This window comes from Podarcis muralis, chromosome 1 (assembly GCF_964188315.1).
Source record: "Podarcis muralis chromosome 1, rPodMur119.hap1.1, whole genome shotgun sequence".
NCBI lineage: Eukaryota > Metazoa > Chordata > Lepidosauria > Squamata > Lacertidae > Podarcis > Podarcis muralis.
In genome coordinates this window covers 88,470,549-88,496,228 of record NC_135655.1, presented here as the reverse complement: position 1 = coordinate 88,496,228, position 25,680 = coordinate 88,470,549, and the positions used below count along the sequence as shown (strand labels likewise).

Below are 25,680 nucleotides of genomic sequence, written 5' to 3'. Positions count from 1 at the left end.
GGGTGTGGCTGGCACCCCCTCAGGGGCCTGGCACCCGGGGCACGGGGAGGTGCATGGTCTGTGTCCGGAGGCAAGGCACGATGGCACCCTACTGGAATAGTGGTGACGGGGGCGGTCCGCTCCCTCCGTCATCCTTTTCCTCCGCCAGTGACAGCCAGTCAGGGTAGATGGGCCAATCATCTGATCAGGCATAAAGTAGTTTCCAACGTTCCCAAAAGACTTACCCACCAGCACCACTATGTGATTGGAGGCGGGGCTTTGTGGTATAAATAGCAAGAACAAGTCAAGTAGCACTGCTGGCAAACTCTTTGAATGATGGAGTTGGCAGGGAACTCATGGGTCATGCAGTCTAACCCCTGAATCAGCAAGATCCCCCCAGATTTAAGAGTTTGAAGCTTTTCCCTTGAAAAATGCATACTTCTTTTTTAAAAAAAGGAATGAATTCTAATAGCTCCAAGCAAGAACTTATATTGATCCAACCTTAAACAGCTCAGGACTGCAATACCTCAAGGACGGCTTCTTTCCATATTGACCTGCCTGGACCCTGAGATCATCTTCTGAGGCCCTTTTTCATATGCCTCTTCCACTAGAGGTCTGGAGGGTGGCAACACAAGAACAGGCCTTTTATGCTGTTGCTCCCCCTTTGTGGAACACTCTCCTAGTGTATTCATTATACAGTGTGAGGTGTCAGGCAAAAATGTTCCTCTTCAAGCAGGCCTCTTTAACCAGGCCTGAGGGCACGGGATGTCAATCAGCCATTTTAAACATTGCGGGAGTGGGTGGGTTATTGGGTTGTTTTTGTTTTGATTTCTGTTTTTGCAGTGATTCTCAGCCTTGTGTCCCTAGATATGGCTGGACCACAATTCCCATTCCCATGCTGCCTGGGCATGATGAGGGATGTCATCCAAAAGCACCTGTGGGCTCAAGCTTGGGGAAAACAGCTCTACATTGTCATTTCAGTCCCCATTTGACATTCCAGAGGAAGCTCACAGAATCATAGGACCAGAAGATATCCTCTATCTATGAGAGATGCACCTTCAAGTATCTGGATCCTATAGTACATAAACACCTTGAATTTCCTCAAAAGCAAATTGGCAACAGTGCAATGCTTTCTGCATAGATGTCGTATGTTTCCAGTGGACTGTGCCATGCAGGGAGCTTCCCACCATATTTTGCACCAGCTGCAGCTTTGGGACAATGTTCAAGGGCAGCCTAACATAGATTATATTAGTTGTGATCCAATTTTGAGATTACCGGTGCATGGGTTACTGTAGCCAAGCTATCACTGCACAAGAACAGTCACAGCTGGTGAATTGGCCAAAGCTAATCAACACACTCCTAAACATGGCCACCTGTGCCCCAGTGACAATAATGGATCCAGGAGCACTCCTAGATTGTGCACCTGGTCTTTCAGAGGGAGTGTGGCTTTTTTGGAATAGCTAGCCTCCTGCTCACAGGGTCCCCAACTTGTTAGGATTAAGTCTCATCTTATTGGCCCTTGTCCAGTCCACCACCATGTCCAAGCACTAGTCCATGTTCTCCACAGAGAATATAGAGTTGGGTGTCATTGGCACACCTCACTTTAAATTGCTTAATGACTACTTCCAGTGGCTTCATATAGTTGTTCAATAGCATCAGGACAAGAGGTACCCTTGAATCACCTTACAACATAAATACTCTGGGGCTGAGGTGTAGAACCCCAGTGTTAATTTCTGAAAACCGTCCACGAGGTAAGAGTGAACCCAGCATAACACAGTGCCTTCCACTCTCAACCTATAGCCGGATATCATGGTTGAAGGCATGGGAAGTATGGAGTATTAATAGGCCATACTCCTATGGCCTTCTCTTGATGAAGGCCATCCATCACAGCAGCCAAGAGAAATTCACTGCCCAAACCTCCTCTGAACCCAGAATGGAATGGGTTCAGGTGGTCAGTTTTCTCCAAGCGCACATGGTTTTCTTTTTAGTTGTTCCATTGTGGAGTGATCTGTCTAGGCACACCAGTGGCTGACCCATATGTCCCAACTAATAGATATTCATCAATCTCTCCATATGCTATGTACATTGCACAGAAGAAGAAGAAGAAGAAGAAGAAGAAGAAGAAGAAGAAGAAGAAGAAGAAGAAGAAGAAGAAGAAGAAAGTTACTTTCAGCTTACATGAGGGACTTGGCAGGACAGGAGGCTGGGAGATCTGTAGCATGCTACCCCAGGCAGATGACTGTTAGTTTTCTTTTTCCTGTTTGCCAAACACCACAGAGTTCTGGCAATGGATCTCATTAGAACCTTTTCTAGGTTCCTTTGATCAACAGGGCCATCACAGATAGCGACTCTCTTCACCATAAAGGGGTGTCACTTTATCCTTCAGAATGTTGTGCATGGCTTTCAACCATGTGACTCTATTAAAAGTTAATATGCATTTTCTGTGACAAGCCTCAAGGCAAGTGTGGGCTCTTTGATCTTTAAAAGGCTTTGCCAAGCCAGAGAATATGTTTGAATAGTATACTTATTCGTGCAAACATTTGCAGGTAATTAGATTTTGAGTCTCAAGGCTTCAGGAGTTTGCAGGAATGATTCACATTTCAAAGAGCTCAAAATAAATACCAGCTCTAGGTGCATCTCCAGAGATTTGGGAGTGCATGAACCAAAAGATTAATGACTCACACCAGGCTTTGTTAATTGTTTAACTGAGGAAAGGAGTCCTGTATGGGGTCATGTTTTAAAATGGGACACGGGCTAATGGATAAACCTTGGGGAACATGAGAAAACAAGTTCAAAGGGGTTTGAGATTAAACAAAATTATATGCCTCCCATGTTGAGTAGATGTTAACATTGAATTCTGTTCTTTGTTATTTTAACTTAATATGCACTGATAAATATATAGCATTATAATTATGTATGTGACATTTGATTTAGTAACTCACTGTGGAGGGAGGGGGAGAAATCTGTCTATACAATATGTTGACAAGCAATTAGGAAGGAAGGCTAAGCTGTCGGTTTGTCATCTCTCAAAATAAATTAATCAAATTAGTCCCCAAGTTATTCTAAATTTAGCTCCTGTGGTTGGAAATGACATCAGCTCCCACATTAAACTGAACAAATACCATTTTCTATAGCACTGAAAGATGGTGATTATGATTTTCTTGCATGTGTGTGTGTGTGTGTGTGTGTGTGCGCGTGTGCGCAAACACTCCAAAGTTGCCAAAGTGGTTCAAAAGTCAATCCCTCTTCCCTGGGATTTCTGGGAAATTTAGCTTTGTGAGGGGAAAGGGGTGCCCTAATAACTCTCCGTGCCCTTTGCAAACTACAGCTCCCAGGATCCTTTGGGGGAAGCCACGACAGTTGTATGATGTGGTATGATGCAGTTTTAAATGTATAGTGCAGATAGGTCCTATCTGAAGCAAGGAGCCTGCATCAACTTATGTACACTGATATACCATATATCATGCAAGGAACCTGCAAGCGTATAGGATGCTTCCTGCTTCAGACAATTGCCATTCAACTCATAGAGGATGACAAAGTATGATGGATGGAATAGTGCCCCCAAGTGCCTGCCTTACATATGGAATTTCCCAATTAGGAACAGGGTGCCAATCTTGTCCCAAATCTAAATTTTAGGTGGAATTTGATGTCAAGCTTAGCATCTCAGGTGTTTTATTCCATTACATGAACCTGCAATGACAACCTTGTGACAGGAAAAAACCATTCCAAGAATATGTCCTGAAAACATAGCTTTAGTGATAGTCTCCACATAAAAGGCCACTAACATATTCCAGTTTCTTGTTCAATTTAGAGGAAATGTAAGAGATAATAAAAGTCAATGAACTGTGATGATTCATCATGTGCCTGTCTACAGACATGCCAGACATTCAGATGACCAATATATGTCCAATAATTATAGATTAGTGAGAATTCCCTTGCTTCAGGGTTTCTCTAGAACACGGCTATGAAATTGCAAATGGCATTTCAGTGAAATTGAACCCAGAATAAAATAAGTGGTTTGTGGTTTGCAGACTGTCTAATGTTTTATCTCAATTTACTTTGCCCTAGCATAAAGAGATTGTACTTACTGCCGATCACTTTTTTACTTATCGCCTGCTTTGGGGTCAATTTTCCTGCTTCCTGTAGTATGAACAGTATGAATATGGATGAGGAAAGCCCAGAGGTTGCTGTGAACAATTGTTTGCACATGTTCTTCACAGTATTTGCTTAGCACTTGCTGTTGAACAACCTAACATTGGGGGGGGGGGTGTATTTTGTCATAAGGTTGATCAGGCTGTGATCAGCAAGTTAAGAGTAAGTACATAATCTCTCCTATGACATGTATGGTACAGTTCTCTAGCCAACCAAATAACATGCATAAAGTGTGTATCTTTTGAAAAAGATACTACAGCTAAGTCATCAGGAGTTTTTGAGTTTGTTGTCAGCAATAATGCTGATGACACACAGCTTTATTTCTTTATATCTGCAGGTGTGGCAGACTGTTGTCTTGCCTCAGTGATGGGCTGAACAAGAGTCAACAAACAAGCTTAATCCAGATAAGGCTGAGGCACTGTTAGTGGGTGGTTCTCTAGACTGGATGGATGGGAGACGGGGTTACATTGCACGCCCTCTGAAGGAGCAGGTATGTAGCTTGGGGGTCCTTCTGGGTTCTTTGCTGTGGTTTGAGCCTCAGGTGGCCTTAGTGGCCCAGAGTGCCTTCCAACAGCTTTGGCTGGTGGCCCAGCTGAACTCCTTTCTAGACAGGGATAGCCTAACTTCTGTTGTCTGTGCTCTAGCAAGCTCTAGGATAGATTACTGCAAAATATTCTATGTTGCCTTTGAAGATGGTTTGGAAACTTCAGCTGGTCAGAATTCAGCAGCCATGTTGCTCACAAGAGCAAGATGGTTTGAGCATGTTATATACCAAACCTGGCCTGACTACACTGCCATGCCAAGTGCTGGTTTTGACCTATAAAGCCTTAAATGGCTCAGGTCTTAGAGACCTCTTCTATCCATATGAACCAATCCAGACCTTGCATTAGTCATCTAAGGCCCCCCTTTGTGTTCCTCCTCCATGAGATATCCAGAGAGTGGCAACTTTGCTATGGCTCCCCTCTTGTGGAATGCTCTCCCCTGAGAAGCAGCAGAGAGGCTGTACAGTGGGGGATATGAATGCTAAATAGAAAAAAAAAGAGAAGCACACCATCTTCAACCACCTCACAATGACTAGGTAACCCTCAAACTAGAAGGAAAAAGAAAAGGGGCTTTCACAAATGGGAAATTGAAAGGCAGATTTCAGTACAGCTCTTGTAGGAAGTATTCACATCCCACAGCCTCACAACCCTCCAGGTTGTGTCAGTTACATGCCCTAGCTGCAAAGCCTAGAAGCTAAGAATAATACCACATGTCTTTCTTCTTATCACCTACAGAGGAGAACAAGAGCTCCACTGCAATTGAAATCTTGTGCTTCCGTGACAAGATCCAAAGCCCTATTGGGTGCTGTTACAGGTCATTGGATTCTATGTTAAAGTAATCAATACTGTTAGGAGCTTGCTGCCATTACATTGCTGACAAGCACCGGCAATCCTAAAGGAATATATTTGCAAGCGTTTAAAATGTAATCTAAAGGGAGATGTGTCAATAGGCAAGATCACACCAAGCCAACACAAATTAGTCAGCTATAATAACAGACTTCCACAGCAGCTTCTAAAAAGTGACACCATGACAGATAAAAAGAGCACTGCCCCGGGGAAACAACCCACAGGCAATATTCACACACACACACACACACTGCTTTTTTCTTTAAAAATGTTAAGGGGTATTCTCATTTTGACTCAAGAAAATCGCCATTTTATAGTTCAAATTGGGAAAAATAAATATAGTACCGGTAAATGGACAAAAGTACAAAGATTCACAAAATGTTTAAGGGTATCCGTACCCCTGCGTCCCCCCAGAAAATAGCAATGTATGTGTGTGTGTATCCACTCAACATCAAAGCAATGTTACCCTTGCATAACAATGGAAACCTTAACTTCCAGCCTGTCTCCTTATCTAAAGTATTCAGTTGCATACTACAGCCTCCTTTTTTTCAGAGGGGAAAATGGATTTTTCCCTTAAGAAGTGCAATTTTTTGTTTGAGGTTACTGAGACATGAAATGATTACTTATCATCCCATGAAATGACATTACATTTTAAATGCAATGGTACATGGGCACTTACTACTGCCTTCATCTCTGCTAATCCGCACTCACTCAGTCTGCAAACAGCCTCTCTCAGCCCTATGGAAAGCAGTCAAGCTCCATCCGAATTATAATTGCTTTTTAGTGTGCCTTTTCTGCATGTTACTTGGTTTGAAAAGATTCCTTTCCACATATATATATATATATATATATATATATATATATATATATGAAATAGGAAGCACCACTCAGTGTGTGCCTCTTCTATTTTTAATCGTCTGCAGTCATAATTTGAAGGATTGAGTGAAGAAGCAGAGAAAGATGAAAGCGGAGCTCATCTGACCATGATGAATTTGAAAATTCAGCATGCGGTTCAAACTTTATTGATGTTTTAAAATTACTCCTCATAACGCATGGACATGTCTATGGAATACTTATGCCATTTTATGTCTTTATCACGATTTCCAATGCTTGCTTTAGTGTTGAGGGTTGCAGATTTACAGTGTGCAAAAAATAGATTTAGCAAGGAAAGGATGAAAGATTGATACCCAACCAGACAGTTGCCTCCTTGGATTTCAGTCCGTCTAATGATTAGATATATGAATGGAAGAAAATGTCATTACAGCATGGTCTGTGGGGAAACGCAGGAATAATAGAGTGGTCAGGACTAATAGAGTGATCATGGAAGCAAGACATGTTTTGCTTGAGAAGGTTATACTTACAGTCCTTATATTAAACCTAGTTGCAGTGTCTGAGTACACAAGCACTGACCATTAGCTATTTTAATCCCAACCTGGGGACAGATGGTCCTTTTTCTGGTGGAAGGTATGTGTAAGGTTTCATTTAGACATTGCCATAAGAACATAAACATTGGAAGTTGCCTCATACCAGTTCAAACCATGAGCTCTCCAGGCTTTCATACCTAAGTTTTTCCCATCTCACCGTAGAGATGTCACAGATCAAGGCTTGGTCAAATCTTTTGCTTGCAAAATGTGTGTTGTCCTGCTAAGCTATGGCTCTTGCCTTAAAGAGGGTGCACTTGGCACTCACACATCCTATTTATCCCAACTTTTTTCACATCTGACCATGTTTAGATGTGGCTTCCAGCTTGACACCTCAAATGACATGCTAAGCAGAGAGAATTCATCCATTGGCTTGTTTTTGTTTTCTTCACTTTGCTGCCAGGATTCTTCCCTAACTCCCCTAGTATCAGAGCTGGCACTGTACAATTAAATAAAGGGACTAATGTAGCACTGACGGCTTGCTAATGGCATCTGGCGTAAGCATTCCAGTCTCAAAAAATGGCTTAATCTGGACAATATTTGATCCTTGGGCATACCAAATTTTTCCTAAAACCAAGCGGGGCTTCTCTCTCTTTCCCCTACTCATATATGCAAACATTACTTCTCTGATTCTGCTATTTTCCAGTACAACAGATATGCATCAAGTTGTACAGGTTGTGCAGAAGTGGTGTGAGTTAGAGCTAATAGTCTGAAGCTATAGGGTGCCAGGGACGCGGGTGGCGCTGTGGGTTAAACCACAGAGCCTAGGACTTGACAATCAGAAGGTCGGTGGTTTGAATCCCCGCGATGGGGTGAGCTCCCGTTGCTTGGTCCCTGCTCCTGCCAACCTAGCAGTTTGAAAGCACGTCAAAGTGCAGGTAGATAAATAGGTACCACTGCGGCGGGAAGGTAAACGGCGTTTCTGTGCGCTGCTCTGGTTTGCCAGAAGCGGCTTAGTCATGCTGGCCACATGACCTGGAAGCTGTACTCCGGCTCCCTCAGCCAATAAAGCGAGATGAGCGCTACAACCCCAGAGTCGGTCACGACTGGACCTAATGGTCAGGGGTCCCTTTACCCTTTACCTATAGGGTGCCAACCAAAGGCAGTTAGGGCCTGCTTCAGCACTGTGCAAAGGGAGAACATGTGATCTTGTCCTGATGATGGTCCCAATCTTCCTTTCTGGAGTTCTGCCTCTGGTGCTTCCTGTCCAGACCCACAGAAGCTGCCACACAGCACTGCTGGTCATAATTCAAACAATTGCTGAATGCTATGTAGTTCTGCCCAAAGTTACAGGCACAGAGTTTTAATTCACCAAACACTGATGCAGCTGCAACTTTAGCAGAATCATAGGACATATATATATAATGGAAGACAAGTATTGTGTGTGTGCGCGTGCGTGCGTGTGTGTTTCCTTTGACTGGATGTTTTAGGAGAGGCTGAGAGGAGGCTGAGGAGTTTGGATTCATGCTGCCCGAAGGCACTGCTCAGTGTGTAATTTCAGTATTTGGAGAATGTCAGAATCTTTCATAATGCAAAGATCATTGACGGCAGCAAAAAAGATCCTGTTACAGACAGAAGCTAAATCCAAGTTTCCTTTTCTGTCTTGAAAAACCAGGGACGTTTCCTTCCTCTCTGTGACAAGGGCTGTCATGTGTTTCTAAGACTGAGTCACTTAGGTCCCTTGCCAGTTGCAGTCTGCTGCCATTGCTGTTCCATGAGAACTAAATGCTGCCAGGCTGTAATGAAGTCTCTTTCTTATGCAAAGATGGCCTGTGTTCTCTGCAGAGATGATGGCTGGCAAATGAGCTCCTAGATCACAGTCTCATTCAAGAGGGGTGCTGCACAATTGGCAGTGAGGTGTGCACATTCTGGGCCACTTCCATATACCTCTCTTCAATTATTTGAATATGTTCTCCACTTCACTCATTTTGATATATATTCCGACTGAACAGAATGTTGTTACTTTCTGTCAGTATGGATGAACTGTGGGGCATGGGAAGAAATGGAAACTAGTTTCCAGGAGATAAAAAGAGAAGTATTTTATATAGGTGGAGACATAAATTCTGCAGTAAAAGTGTGCAATCCTGAAACCAGAAACCCACTCAAATCTTGCAGTTCTAACAAGCTATAAAAATCAGGAGAATTGGCAAGGATTTAGTAAGTATACATAGACTAAAACTGCAATGCTGTGAGGGCACTTCAGGGCAAGTGAACTCTACTGGGTTTACTCCTAAGTAAAAATTAATAGGATTTTGTTGCAACTTCTTCATATTCTGGTTACTTAGTATGAGTTCTTGATTTCTCCCCTTTCCATTGTTTGTAACTGAAATTAGAATTAAGGAGAAAGACATAAAGCATTGAAGGGAAATAGGAGAACTGAATACACAAAATATGGGATAAAGGTGGCATTGAAAATTAGACTTGGTAAAGATTGTCCTATCTGCAACTACCAAAAGTTCTTCCAAAGACCCTTCTGCTTTGAGGTCATGAAAACTGTGTGTATTTCTCTATTTATGTACCTTTGTGGGGATGCCGTGGGGGTGGGGTGGGGGTGGAGCAACCTTCAACTTTTGCCATTTCAATTTTGTTTGCAAAGTCTACTCAGTTTTCTTCTTCACACCAGTGCAGATTCCTAGATTGCATACACACCACACATTGAAAGCTGATGACTTCCCCCCAACAAGCCAAGGAATTGTAGCTCACCTCTCACAGAACTACAATTTTCAGCACCCTTTCCAGGAAGTCTGGTGGTTTGGTAGTTACAGTGACTTGGATGTGGGAAACCAGGGTTTAAGTCCCTACTCAGCCATGAAGCTCACTGGGTGATGTTGGGCCGGTCATTGCCTCTCAGCTTAACCTGCCCCACAGGGCTGTTGTGTGAATTAATTGAGTAGGGGGAGAAACATGTGTGCAAACTTGAGCTCCTTGGGAGGAAAAGTGGGGCATAAATGTGACAGATAAATAAATAATATTTGCAGCTCTAGAGTTCCCATTTAGTTGAACTATGCAAATACGCTGTGTAAACTATATATGGAATCACTTCAAAGCAAGATCATGTACTAGTCTGAAAATTAGAATTGTAAGTAGTGGGACTGATAACAAAATGTTGCTGTGTGGAATGCTCCTCTTCAGGGTTCCAACCAGCTGTAGCCTCTTCCAGGATTAGGGATGGGGTAGAAATTTGATTCAATACGCATGTAAAGCCAAAGCTATCATAGTGGCATTTTCCCCAAACGGTATGTGAACCAAATCACAGCTATCCTTCAGCACTTAAATTAGTTTTGTAAGTAATGCATGTTTACAGAAATGTATATATTAGGGCAAAGTGTGCATAAAAATTAACAAATTACTGAGAATAACATACAACTTTGCAAAAATTAATCAGAAGTGCAAGTAAAAATGTGCTTATTGAGGGAAATTTGCACTAAATTTCTTAAGAATTTTCACGAGGAGCTTTTCTTTAAAAAAATGGCTGCAGAAATGTGGAAAGCTGAATTTGAGAGTGCAGCTAACTTGTGTTGCTAGTGAAAGCCTGTGCAAAGACTTCCACTAGTGTAATGGGACTTCCCCCTCTCCTCCTTGCACTGTGCTCCTTGTAATTAGCTCTAGTGGGGGGAGGAAGTTGTGAGAACGCCCAGTACAGCAAACGGTGGAAGGGAGGGGAGGTCTTTCCATCTCACAAGCTGACAATCTTGCACTAATGGAGCAAACATCACAGCACTTACACAGATTGGGAAAGTGAGAAACTGTGAGAACTGCAATTGTCAGTCTCCCCATTTCCATCACCCTCCTACCTAGTTTTCTGTTCTTCTCCTCCAACAGGCATCCAGCATACTCTTGCCCAATGAGCCATCCTACTCTCAAGTAGGACCCTAGTAGAGACACATGCCCAACTGGCATGTTCTCTCCCTTCTGGTTCAGGAGCTTCAAAAGCTTTCTTCTGCCTGAACATCACAGCGACTGATACCTTGGAGACACCAGCACACTTAGGGATCCTCAGAGTTTTTCGCGGATCCCTAAGAACTCAGTAGCTCAGTATTTGGTTAATTTTCTATTTACATATAAAACACTCAGAGCACTCTGACTTAGCTCCTTCCTCTTTCTCATCAGACAGCAAAGAGAAAGAACAATAGTCCCACTTCACGGAACACAGTAACACAAACATCCTGTCTCTGTCACTTCCCACTCTGTGGAATGAAAACATACACCGTCATGTGATAGACAACAATCTCATGACTGCAATCATGGAGCAGGAATCTTAAAAGCTCAGTCTTCATTGAGTCTGGTTTTTTTGAGGGGTGTGTGTGTGTGTGTCCAATTTAGGGTTACTAGGTTGTTTTTACTATTTTTGTGCTTCTACAAAGCTTGGGGTGCCTGCTCGTGCCTCCCTCTTGGCACCTTGGCATGGATGGCACCTTGGACTCCACAAGGATCCACACTAAGAAGATGAGTGCACTATTAGTATATATAAAAGATTCCAGGCAGTTGTAACAGCCATGAAATTCATGTTTGTGCTAATCAAATATACTATTGATTTTTGTCTAAAGTGAAATCTGAGGCATGTTTAAAAATCCTGTTTAGACAAAATAAAATGTGTAAGACTTTGGAGGGAAGTTAAAGTGGTTGCAATAAGATTAGTAAAATGTCTCAGAGATGTGTGGAGTCATACATCTCTAGCTGTTATTTAAATATCACTCACAATAAATGAGGACTTAAATGCTCTTCAGTGCATGAGAATTACTTCATACAATCATCCTAGTTTGTATAAAAATGAAGCCTTACTTGGAATATTTATTCCAACTCCCATTTATAATCTGTAGTTCCTACATGCTTCCCCCTTTTTTCTTTCATAAGTTTCAAACCATCATCTCCAGTCTGCAAGTGAATATATCCATCTCCTGATTTATCAATCCCTCATCCTGAGTGGTGATCCATTATCTGACTATTATGCCTGATACGAAGAACACTTCATCAATAAAAATAAGGCAAGCTTTTTAATTAGACTTTTTATTTTATTTTTCAGCTCTGCCAGACTTGCTCATACATATGGATTGCACTATTTGTTCATAATAAGAAAGCACAGACAAAAGAAGAGTATATGAGATGCTGTAGAAATAAGTGGGTCAGCCGAGTTACATTCATACGTCAAAGTCTAAAAGATATGAAGCTAATTCATACCAAGTCAGATTGTTGGTCCATCTAGCTCAATGTTGTTTCAATGTTGTTCAGGACACATAAAGGAAGTACTTTTTAATGTAGTGCATAGATAACTGTGGAACTTGCTCCCATAGGAGGCAGCAATGGTCACCAACTTAGATGGCTTTAAAAGAGCATTAGATAAGTTCATGGAAGAGAGGGCTATCAATGGCTACTGGCCATGATGGCTATGCTCTGCCTCCGCAGCTGGTGGCACAAATGTGTCTGAATACCAGTTGCGCACCAAGACCCCATAACCACACAATTCCCTAGGGAGTGAAATAACCAGGCAAGACAACAGCATATAGATTTATGGGTTCAAATAAGCCACAACTTTGTGTAACCTAGTACCTCAGGTTACACACACCTCAGGTTACAAACACTTTGGGTTACAGAACTCCACTAACCTAGAAGTAGTACCTCGGGTTAAGAACTTTGCCTCAGGATGAGAACAGAAATTGCACACCGGCAGCAGGAGGCCCCATTAGCTAAAGTGGTACCTGTTGATGGATCTCAACCATAACTCCTGCTACTAGCTGCCAAATCAATGAATTCCAGGACGACAAACAGGAACAAAACTTACTAATGAGTAACTTGATTTTAGTTAGCTTTATTATATACGGCAGAGTAAAGCACAGCTTTGTACAAGTTACTGTATACACAGACGAGAGTCACACTCTTACTCCAAACTCAACACTCCAACAACAAAACTGCTGTGTCATACTGCTTATAAGGAAGAATTTAGCCAATCACCACCTGTTGCTAGGCTTCCCTGTCTCCAAGCAGACTTTCTCACGTACTCTGTTTAACTTGGCTTGTTGTCAACCCACTAATTGTCTACTCCAAAAGCTGCACAAACTCAATGTCTCAACAGTACCTCAGGTTAAGAACAGTTTCAGGTTAAGAACGAACCTCTGGAATGAATTAAGTTTGTAACCAGAGGTACCACTGTTGATGAAAAGGCTGGGGAGGAGAGACCAGACAGGCCACAATTTAGTCCCCCTGGGAGCAAGCCCAAGAGGTGCCCATTGGCCAGTTGGGCCTGCCCCACTCCCAGGGGCACCCTCACCCTAAACTTTCCAGCATTGGCCAATCACCAGCAGGCAGGCCATCCGACCCAGCCATTTGCTGGATCATGGGCACAGCTGTGGCCTGGCCACAACACCGTCTACCATTGAAGGTGAGCGGACTTAACAGGAAACCACAGGAGGGAACAGTGCTCTTGTGCTCAAGTGCTGCTTGATGGTTTCCCACAAACATCTGGTCAGCCACAGGATGCTGAACTAGATGGGCTATTGGCCTGATCCAGCAAACTCTTCCTATGTTCTTGCTTACACAGAGGGCTCATCCACACTTACCTTTGCTCTGCATTTCTAGGCAAAGCTTCTTTTCCCAACACTCCCCCCCCCCCACGTTCCCTGCAAAAAACCCACTCTCTACCACTGAATAGGAGCAAATGCAATCTTCAGAAATCCTGAATTGCTGTTTGCTGTAAAGACTGGCTTTTCCTGGAGAAAGCAGTGTGGGGAACCCCAAAACAACTCAAACATGGAGCTTTAAAATTTGGACCTGTGCCTAGATAGCACAGGACAAAAGTTAACTGTGAATGAGCCCTGACTTGCAGAAGTATCTAGGGTTGCAAACAGGAGTGTTTCCCAGCCCTGTCTGGGAATGCCAGAGATTGAATTTTGCACCCTTTGCATGTAAAGCCTGTGCCTTGTCACTAAGCCATGGCCATTCCCATCAGTAGAAGCCACTGCAAAGAAAGTTAACTAGTTAATAACTGAAGGTTTATTGCATTGCAGCAGGAGAAACAGAATGCTGTTTATCAGTAAGTGCCTCCTGTTTGATTGCTCTACAAAGAGTACTAGGTCAGTTTCCAGCTGCAATGTATTATTTCTCTTGCTAGTAAATTCAAATCGCTGGTAGCGAAGGTAGGAAACCATTGATGCTAAAAGTGGGAGTTATCACACTCCTAAGTAATGTCGAAAGCATTGTAGAAAAATGCAACATTTATGTCTTTAAAACAAAGTGGGGCATTAAGCATGCAATGCTAAGAGGGATTTTATCTCACCTAAAATAAAATAAAAATATGAATCTTGCCTACTATATGGAAACAATTTACAGTTTCAATCAAAGCTATGCATGCCGCATGATCACAACATTATGTGCAAAATTTACTAGGATTTTAACAATGAATAAAATGATACGTTGGAAGCCAGAATCCAGAAGAGTCAATAATGAAAGCCAGCTAGCTGCACTGTATGTTTCTTCATCCATAGTGGCATCAATTTCCTTTATTTTTGCAGATTATATGGTGTTTGCTTCTGCTTCTCTTGGTTGTGATTGGTTCAGCACCCCTTTTCATTAGTTAGTTGTCAATATACATCTGACTTAAAAGGGAAATACTTTCTATCTAGGATTTTTAAGATTCTCTCATTAGAAATGAATCAATTTATTATTTGAGCTGTGTGCCATATTTACTTAAGGAATTTGAAGAATAGCCTACACTGTATTAAGAAGTTGAGTCTTAATAAATGACAAAGGATAGGCTTCAAAGTCATGTATAAGTTGCAAAAATCATGACACCAGAATATTACCCGATCCCTTCAGAAGAATCATAGGATGTAAGCTCTTGATTCATGCTGGTGGGAAATTCACATACGTTCCACTGCTGGGTCCTTGACAGTGAAAGATAATTGATTTCCTAGTTCTGACTACTTCATCGTGGAGAAACCGATTGTGACAACTGAGAAGCTGTGGTGGCAACTCACCAAAATATGTATATTCTGAGAGTCAGCAAAGTGTATTAGATGACAGGCTGCACTGTGACCACCTTGGTTTGATTTTTCAATTATTGCTTTATTACATTTCATTTCCCACCTTTCCTCCAATAAGATAAAGGCAACACACATGGTTCACCCCCTCCTCATTTTAGCCTCATAACAACCCTGTGAGGTAGGGTGGGCTAAAAGAAAATGACTGGTCAAAGATAATCCAGTGAATTTCATGGCAATGTTAGGATTTGAATCTGGGTCTTTCAGGTCCTAGCCTAACATTCTAACTGCTACCCATCTCTCTGCTTTGCTATGAATTCCTGAGGAGCACTGAAGCAGGTGTCTCTGTCTCTGACTGAACCCCTCCTTGAAATATAATACTGGCCCACTTTCTAGCATTTTTGTAAAGATTACTGAGAGAATGATTGTATTTAATGAATTTACAAGAACCTGGGATTCTCTTCCATTGCCCAAACAATGGAGTATTGAGGGTAGCTTTTTCAACATCCAGGTGGTGAACATTATAGCTGTGCTATGTCTTTGTAACGTATGTGTTTGGAAGAAAGAGTCGTAGCTTTGATGCTTGTGATTTATTTTTTTCAGTCCCCACAGACTGATGCTCTGTAAAGACACATACACCAGATATCCGCTATAACGTTTTGTTGTGAGGGCCATTCGAAGCTGAATATTTGCATTCTAAGCTGAATATTTCATAACTCATTCCCCTCAGGAATATGCCACTTTCTTTGAGATTAAGGATGTGCAGCACTTACTTCCTTCTGCGGGTGCTTAGGTAATCATAAATTTTAACAATCCCAGCATGTTTCTTTTCCCTAGAATAAACCTTTAAGTGAAACCATTTTGACTATTCACTGGTATTAAGTCCTTTCTTCTCATGCTTGAGTATGCTATTTGTGCAACATATGTATGTAAAGTCATGTAAGACAAATGCATGAACATGGGTATAAAAAAAAACACTTTATGTGGGGATGCCCTATCTTTAACTAGTGTAGAATGCAGTGGCCAGATTGCTTACAGAAGCAGGGTAGTGGCAACATATTACTTCTTTGTTGAGAGAACTGCACTCCTTGCTGATTTGAGGTAGACCATTTTCCAGATTCTTGTGTTGATCCACAAAGCCCAAAGCAACTTGGGCCCAAAGTATTTCAATGACTTTTTGATTTCTTATGCTTCACCTCACCCACTGAGATGGGGCACTTCTGGTTCCCCTCATTTCCCTCAAGTTCAGTCAGCTTTCACCAGGAACTGAACCTTGAGTGTGGCAGGCCCTGCACTGTGGAACTCCTTGCCAATAGAAGTCAGCTAGCAGTCACCCCTGGTTTCTTTGCGGAACTGTACTTTTGAAACAGTCCTTTGGAACTTTTTGCTATCCAGTTTTATTGAGATGGTATTGATGTTCTTGTACTATTAGGGGCTGCACATCATCTCACACCGCTTGCCAACCCTCCCTCCCTCCCTCATCAAATTCTCCCCACCCCCACCCCTTTTCAACTCCCACTCCCCTCATACTAACCCCTTAGAACAGGGGTGGGAGGCAGCAGAAGCAGCAAATCCCTAAGCTGGCCAGGGAGGTGGAATTTGATCACTAGTGGTTCTAACTGGTCTGAGGTTCTGGATCCTGAGGCATGGGCCCCCAAGCTGGCCGGCAGAGGTTGGGGTTTGGTGCAGCCTATTTTGGTTATCCCATGGTTTGTCTGGGCTGCCTATCCACTGCCCCTTAACACACTGTTGTTCACAGCACCACTTGTCTGTGGCTAAGAGAACTGCAGTGTGATGACATAGTTACATTTTTATTATAGATATAGAGGGATGTATTATGCTTTCATGTTGTAGAGCACCTTGTTAAATTTTCTATGAAAATGTGATTTATAAATATTTAAATAAATAAAATCAAAACAAGTATTTATTAGATGCTGGGAGTGTACCAGTTTAGCAAATGAAGTTGAAAGTATTTATTTTTTAAAAAAACAAACCCCAAAAAAACCAAAAGAGGTGGGCTCATATTTTGTTAGCAAGGGGACCAGCACCAGCAGAAGGAGACATTTCCAAAATGTTCAAAGGAGAAGACTTACTAGGCAGTGAAGACTCTATTTATGCTGAGCACCAGTTTTACAGGCTTGTCAGTGTGCAGAGCACCATCTTGGAGGGGGTGAGGACAATGCTGAATAAGTTGTAATAGTAAAAGCTGCTGTATTCCTTGAAACATATGCTGTGGTTATAAATGTTAGAACTGCAAGTGAATTCAAATTCTACAAGTAAGATAAAGCATGCCACTTTTGAGCATCTGACATCTTTGTAAATTCTGGAACTAGCTTCTGGCATAATTGTTGTGAAAACCCATGCAAAGGGCTCATTTTGTAAGAACCACAGTAAGGGAAAGCTACTGTTGATTCACTGCCTTGAACCAACCCCGTTTCTCCTGCTTGAAGTGTCCTGGTTTTGCCAGGTTACTCATAGATGTGTGTGCAAAGGTCCAGCATTTATAATCTATTGATGGATTAATGGTCTTCAGAGAGAAGGATTACCTTTTGGAAGATTGCTCGGCACAACTCAGGAGATCTATCCCTGAAAAAACACACCCAGTTCCTCTATTTTACATTTTAATTTAAAATATGCAGTGAATTAATGTTATTGTGAGAGCCTGAAGCTTTCCATTCCTTGACTCTCCTAACCTTAATGCAGCATTAACACATTTTAAAATGTATTTAGCCATATTTATAAGAGCTGGAAGATGCTTGTGAAGTCTGAGATTTTGCTAACCTGCAGGATTTCCCCACTAATTATATACTCAAGTTTCCCTCCAAGGGAGATTCAGTGAATATCTGTGGGTTTATGCTTGAGTGAAATTCACGGCTGTATATACTAACTAGGACAGTAGGCATGCAGTAGAATAGGAAATGAGCAAAGCATTTTTATATTTTTGTCACTAGCTTCATTTGCATTGTGGGTTCAAAAGTATATGGAAATCTGTGGCTCAGTGATGATGTTTTTAGACCAAATTATCCAATATTCTCATTGATTATCTTATAGGAGCAATAGAAATTTCATGGTTTAAGTCAATCATTAAAAAAAACAACCCACACAACATGACTAACATTCCAAAATCCACACTCTCTACAAAATAAAATTGAATTATTTGGTTCTTGATGCATATTTGGGCCTCATATACTGTGGAGAAGACCTGTACAACTTGTGGCATACACTAATTAAGTCTTAAAGATTTTCTCTTTGCCATCTTAAAACAAGGGCTTAGCACTGGGCTCTTCCTGAGAAAGAGTTTTGCCCGACTCAGAATCTTGATTATGGACTATGAAGATTGGTTGGAGGCCTAATATAAACATTATTTTACTGTGAATTCTGTCCTCTTCTTTACCCATCCTTACTTATGCAGTGAGGCAGCTGTCTGTAGATGCCTCAGCAGATGTGCTTCTGAAGAGGTTGTGAGTGCTGGAACAGGACTTGCAGAAAGCTCCATCCACTTGGAAAGGCATGCCATGCTATTTGGCATGGTATACACATCCTGGTTGCACAAAGTGGTGTCCAGCCTTCCAGACATAGCATTGTGGATACAGTGTTTTGAACTGAAACCACTTGCTAAAATGGATCCTTTCCCCTCCATTCTAACAAGCCACTCCAACAAAAAAACTGCTCTGTGCTGATGGAGTCAGCCTCTTTGAAGGCAGACTCTTATCTCCAATTTGCTGATTTGCACTGGGACTGCACCTTCAAAGAATGCTGCTGTAAGTTCTCTTCAGTTGAACTTCGGCAGATGTCCATCACCCGATGTCATTATGACTGCCAAAGTTAACCTGTCAAAGTTAACCTGTGGAGGGTGGGAGATGGAGGGATCCAGCCCACTGGCTACATCCAATGCCTTACCCCTGATACAACCGTCTGAAATAATTTCAAGCATCCAGGTTTGTACCAAGGGTGTGGGGAGTGTACAGCCCATCACTGGCTTTCATAAGCTACCACAAGAACTCTTGAAAGCTCATGTGAACAGCATAAAATATAAATGCAGCCTGTTTATGCTCTTATTCACAAATGTGTCATCAACAGCATCATCTCTTCTAGGGGCAGCTCATTAATGGTGACCAGACAGCTTTGCAAGGGAAAGAAAGAAAGAGACTGAAAGTGGGAGGGAAACCCTGATAGGCTAAAGGTGCACTACTTTTATATTTGATGCCTGCTATACTTTCTCTTGTTCTGTAGATAATTGTGAGGAGCCACTGGTATTCTCGTTACCTGCGACATCCTTTGACAGCTCCTCTGAGCTCTCCAGCAGTCACAGCCCCATCTTTGCAAAGCTCATCAGACGGGATGGTAAGATCACTGACAGTCGTAATATTGCTGTGATGCATAATTCATTGGAGCTGCTCTGTGTAGAGCCTTCAGTCAGCCTGCGCAGAAGCCTCCCTTAATATCCCACAGGTAGCACGACTTCAAGGCAACTTAGGAAATTATAGTGGGAAGTGGCAGACGCTCCTGCATGGAAGTGATCTGAACTCCTTTGCACTTCTTTGGAGGAAACAATAGCGTTTAGCAATTATAGGAGAAGTCTGCTCCCTTTTAGCATTCAGTTGCATACAAGTGGGAGAAAAGGATAATCTGGGATTCCTAGAGCCTGGCCTAACATTCCCTCGGTGGGTTTCCTTCCCACACTGCCCCAGGTCAGCAACACAGGCACTTCCCTCCTGGGAGCTTAGCTAATGCTAGCAAGGAAGAGCCAAGTCTCAAACTTGTCCCACATGATTTAAGACCTGACATTGGTGAAGGAGTGCTAGACAGAGTAATATGAGAAAGAGATGTATTGCATCAGCTCTGATGTGACCGAAGCAACCTTAAGGATTCAGTCCACATTTCTAGGTGGCTGTGTAAAAGAACATCCTCAAAGCCATAGGGGTATTCCTGTTCATTTTTATTTTGAACTCCTCCAAAGTCATTCCTTTATTGGCCCTTTGCCTGGTGAAACTAAGCACCTTTGGCTTCTATATAACATTGCCATTAAATGCATGCTAAATATTAAAAATAAGAGCCGATTTTCAGGGCTTCAACATACAGCCAAAGATTGCTGTAGGTTGGCTGCAGACTATCTAGAGGCATTATGCCTGGATGAACACAGAGGAACTATTTGATGGAGCCTGGATATTGGAGTGACAACCTAAGCTCTAGGGAAATGAATTGAGTTGTGGTTCTGTGCTTATTTGATGGGAAAAGGGCCATCTTCTCTCAGCCAGTATCAGCTGAGAGTAATCCAACATTGGATTGCTCCAAGTCTGATTTCATGCTCTGCATTCACTTACCAGCTGGCAAACATGTCAAAATAGTGATCCAGAGTATGGAGTGGCCACCCACACCTGCTCGCGCAGTTGCCATCCATGTTTTCTCTGTGCTTAGTGAGTTTGCAAAGCCCATGTTGTGACAAACTACAGCTAATTTTCTGGAACCTTAAGTTGTTTTTATTGATGCCCTAAATTATTTGGTATTTGACTTCACTGGGCCCATTAAGTAGATGCTCCCAGTAATAGGCGCACAATTTCCAGACATCACAAAATTGTTCCAAAGCTGTTGCATATTTAGCTGGAGACAGCAGGCTGTCTTTTTCTTGTACTGGAAAGAGTCTGAGTTGATTCTGAACTGTAGCTGCAATCAGCAAATTGAAAGGTGCTGTAACAAACTGAGGCAACACTGCTATCTACAGGACTGCCTCACCCATGTATACCTCCTAGGCAACTGCACTTCTCAGATGGAACACTGCTGAAGGTACCACATGCCACAGAGGCATGCTTAGTTTGTACTAGAAACCAGGTTTTCAGTTTTGCGGCTCCAGGCCTCTGGAATCAATTACTAACCCAAATTAAACACGTACATGGCATCATTGCATTTAGATGCCCACTGAAGATAAGTTTTGCTTAACAACATTTTCCCTGAGATGTGATCCAATCATTAACAATACATCTGAATATGGTTTTTTTTGGTGGGGGGAGTGTTAAAATAACTTGTACTTAATTGTATATTCTTTCATGTTAATCTTGATATATAGATGGCTTCAGGCTGTGATTTTGAAACTTGTTGATAACAATAACTACAAAGAAGCCAAGTCTAGTAGTACTAACAGATAGTTTTCCATGACTGGCATTTGCCATGTAGCTTTGATCTGCAATGGTCACATGATCAAGGTTCTTACTCTGTTCCTGCTTAGCTCAGATCAAAGTGGCTTTCGATACAGTCCCAAGACATGCATTGTGGCAAAAATTGGAAAAGACAAATGTAGACCTCCGTCTATTATTTCTCATCAAAACATTATATACTGACACATCAATACAAGTAAAGGTGGATTTGGCTGGCCATCTCACCACTAGAATTAAGACCATTACTGAAGTCAAACAGGGATGCATTTGGGCGCCTTTCCTGTTTAATTTTTATATTAATGACAGGGTTAAAGAACTGGAGGGCCTACAGTTTGCCCCTGTCACAATTCTTGACCAAAAACTCTCAGTCCTAATGTATGCTGATGACCTAGTACTTGTATCTAGAACCCAGGTGGGCCTGAGATGGCTGCCTGCGAAATTAAGTTCATAGTGCATGAGGAATGCTTTATCTATAAACTACAATGACCTGCATTCATATGCATGCCTCATCATCAGCTCTTTTGGGTGTCTTCCATATTCAGAGGCAGCATGCCACCAAGTACTAGGAGTGGGCATCGCCTCTGTGTAGGGTCCTCAGTCTGATTAGGTCCCACACTCTTTCTGTGCCAATACAGATCTATGTTTCTTATATAATATCTCTATGGTTCTTTGGATAGGCTTTGCAAGAAGCAAGGCTGTTGAAAATATTACTTGTGGAACTCTGGATTGTGGTGTTTTGTTTTGTTTTTGTTGTTAATGTACAGCAGTGGAGGATTTTTAAAACAGTGTTAAAAGCCTCATTTAAGGTACTGTACTATAAAAATCCCCGCGGCGGGGTGCGCTCCCATCGTTCGGTCCCAGCGCCTGCCAACCTAGCAGTTCGAAAGCGCCCCTGGGCACAAGTAGATAAATAGGGACCGCTGACTAGCGGGAAGGTAAATGGCCTTTCCGTGTGCTGCGCTGGCTCGCCAGATGCAGCTTGTCACGCTGGCCACGTGACCCGGAAGTGTCTTCGGACAGCGCTGGCCCCCAGCCTCTTAAGTGAGATGGGTGCACAACCCTAGAGTCGGACACGACTGGCCCGTACAGGCAGGGGTACCTTTACCTTACTATAAAAATACCCACCTATGTTCCTCCTCTTTAACTAACAAAGCATGGAGCTCTTCAGAACATGACAGGCAGCATTCAAGACAGCGTCATATTGTTAGGCCTTTACAGGTCTCTGACAGGTTGATCAGAAGATGTAAACAATCATTGGGGGGTGGGGGGGAAGGCTGGTGGGAAGTCACAAATATTTTATTTTTAAAAATGCAAGAAAGTAAACAAAGCACTTGACCATCTCTGGAAGGGCATTCCACAACAGTGTCCCTAGTAATTCATAATGGTGTTGTGGAACAGCTGGGTGATCACTGGAAGACAATCTAATGAAGACTGCGGATGTTAAGGAGGGTGAAGGGCTCTGAGACCTCTGGTGCCTCCTCAGTTCTCACACAATCTGTCAGATGTTTAACCAATGGATTCATGATGGAGCTTGCATCATGGGAATAAGGTTGCCTTGCTAAAGCCAGCCAGCAGTGGATTCCTATGACAGCACTTGAAAGCTTGGAGGGCAGAAGACTCACACTGCCCTCCTTTCACCCTTGTCTGTAACTGTTGGGACAGACCAGTTCTATCACTGACTCACCTCCATGGTTGTAGGCAAAGTTGCACAACATAGTGCAATGATTTGGAGTAAAAATGGTCAAGTTCCAAGCGGAAGATTTCATTCTGAGTTGGTCAACTTTCTAGAGACATGTCCTGCTCAGCACTACAAACATGAATTATAATGTCAAATTTCTGGATACCTATAGCCATTTAGCAGCAGCCCAGAGAAAAACAGGAAAGTATTTAAGTAGACTGGTGTGTGGGGGGGGGGGTGGATATTCATAAAGATAAATCAAGTCTGACCTACTTCTGGATTAGCGGAAAGTTTATTAGCCAAATTTGCACTGCCCCACACAATACAATATCAGCTTTTGAATAAATAATGAATGGTTGCATTTTAAGAAGTTTACAGACCTGAGTTGTTCAAGGAAAGAATAATTAATACTCAGGGGAGTCTGCCTAAACAAGCCTCATTATGCTTCTGCAAGGGGTTTTCTTGTGCAGGTGGGCCTTTAATTTTTCTTTTAGAAATGGCATCCTTCCATGCTTATGAGGTGCAACAGGGGAGCTTCTGTGCAAGAAAACAAAAAGAAATAACAAAGTAAGAGAACAACTTAGAAACCCAGCTCTATCTGGAGTTTCTCAGTAAATACCTTTGAATCATCGTCTTAATTTGCAGGTGTCAAATTTGGCTCAGTGCTACTGTGTTTTATTTGACTTTTGAAGATTGGCATTTTAAAAAGTCTCATCATTTTTTAAAAATAAAAAGCATTCATAGCTGTTATTCAGAATGGGGAATTGTTGCTGCGACTTTAAAATTAAAAATTATATGTAAGATGCAAACATTGAATGAAAAAGGAAATGTTTGGCTCAGATTTACTAAATATAATAGATTCAAATGAAAATAATCAGAAAATCAGGCATGTTAAGACCATTAATTTTCCAAACTTAATCATGCTTTTCTCCTCACATGCAATATTTTCATCTTCACTCTTCAGAAGACCCCAACCTTCTCCTAGCACCCTAAATAGATGATGTAATCCTGAGGCAGGTTACCCTTGGCATATGTGGCCCAACACATATTTGTTGAAGCCTAATTTGCTTCAACAAATTTTCTGTGGTGGTTATGTCTCTTCAATCTGACTCTTCCTGTCAAGCCTCATCCCTTTTGGTGGGTGAACATTAGCCACTACACTACACGTCAGTGGAGCCTGGAGGAAGTTTGGGCAAAGGAAGGCTGGACCTTTTAAACAGCCTGGTGTGACAGCTGGGAGAGAGATGGCATGTATCTCAGGAATATGGTTGTGGAGGAATAAGGGAATCACTAAATGGACTGTGGAACTCCATGGAGCAAGGGAAGAAGCCTGGGATGCAGAAAGGAATTCACTGTAACCCCTGTGAAGACCAGGGAGATCCTTGAGCCCAAATGGATGGCTGAGAGCAGAGCCTGGGAGACATGGGGAGGGAGCATTAGGAACAGTGCATGGTGATCTTGAGGTTTCTCCTGCCTTAGCATAGCTGCCAAGTGTCTTGATTTTCTAGGGACCATCCTAGAATTATGAAAGACATCCTGGCTGCTGATTTGATCTTGGAATGTCCCTATTTCCCCTGTCGGTGCCACACTGCTGAGCTTGGAAGGAAGATGAGCCACTGCTTCTCCCCAACAATGACAACTGTGGCTGCAAGGCAGCATCTCGTTGTCTCTCCATGGCTGTGTCTGTCAGCTTCCTCTCTTGGGAAGCTGATAGCAACTGCTGGAGAGTGGGAGAGGAGGAGAACAGGCTGTTGCTGCCAAGGCCCAGGCCTGTATGACTTGCCGACTCTGAGGGGGAAGGCAGAGGGCAGGGCCAGTCGTCCTGGGTGGGAAGAAAGGGAGAGCAAAGTGGTGTACAAGGAGTCTTGATTATTTTTATTTTTATAATGCTTTGTGCATCTGTGCCTAATCTTGCCACTTAATGAAATTGATTTATTTGTGTGTGTTTTACTTTTTTGTAAATCTACCAAAGAATAGAATAGAATAGAATAGAATAGAAGATTAATGGGTTTTCTCAGGACAGTGGAAGGCATGTGTGCTGTGTCCTGTTGGTATAGTGGTGGCAGCAATTGCCCTTCTTCTGACAGGAAATGCTTGGGAGGGGGTGTACAAAAGTGGGGGGTGGAGGAGGGTCAGTTGAAGGGAAGGAGTGAGAAATGTCTCTGTTTTCATCCAAGGAATGGGATAAAATAATCTCTGGCAGAATGACTGCACCCTTGGCTGAGCTCCTATTTCCATGCCACCTGCCAGTCATGGCTCAAGGCTACGTAGAGCTGCTGGTGGATCACTTTCTCTTCTGGTTCAAGTATGGTAGCTACTGGGCTTCGACAAAAGAGATGTGGCTGCTGCCTGGCCAGATATTCCATGGATGCTGGCATTTGGCCTGGTAGCAGCTGGAGCACTAGACGAGGTAGCAGCCACCCACAGACTGAAGGAGTGAGCCCTAGTGTAAGCCTTCAGCAAGTCTTGCCAAGCCAAGACTCATGGCATGAGACTTAGTGATGTTTTATTATATTTCAACCCAAGCTTGGTGAAGCTGCATGAGACTTGGAGCAATTTAGCGGCGGCAGATGCTGTTAAGTAGAGGCTGCCAGCAAGGTGGCCCCTGTCTTAGTCGGCAGAAACAATTGAGTCAACCTTGTATCCATATCTGCTATAGTCTAATCTAATTCTTACTTATTTGTTTGTTTGTTTTTGTTGTGGGGAGGTGTACATATTAATTTCAGAGTTGATTTCAATCTGCTCTATTATTATTTGGCGTTTGGATTAGGGAAGGAGATGGAAGTAAGACTGCCAATATCATAATGCTTTTATAAAAAGATCTATGATGGGGTTACATTTGGAGCAATGTGTGCTCAGTGATCCATGTTAGAAATGGTGTCCAGTGTTGTGGTCCTATGCCAGATACCATAGGGAAAGTGGCAAGGTTGCCGGGTG

General features: G+C 42.5%; 1 protein-coding gene across 2 annotated transcripts in view; it reads left to right on the top strand.

The window, feature by feature from the left end:
• CNTNAP5 (contactin associated protein family member 5) overlaps positions 1-25,680 on the top strand; it is a 294,516-nt gene that overhangs the window by 50,167 nt on the left and 218,669 nt on the right. The window contains exon 2 of one of the 2 annotated variants that reach the window (XM_028742734.2): positions 19,147-19,257. The exons of the other annotated variant lie outside the window; for it this stretch is intronic. Within the exon in view, the coding sequence (XP_028598567.2) occupies positions 19,147-19,257 (111 nt within the window). The remainder of the gene's footprint in view (positions 1-19,146; positions 19,258-25,680) is intronic. 2 annotated transcript variants of the gene reach the window in all.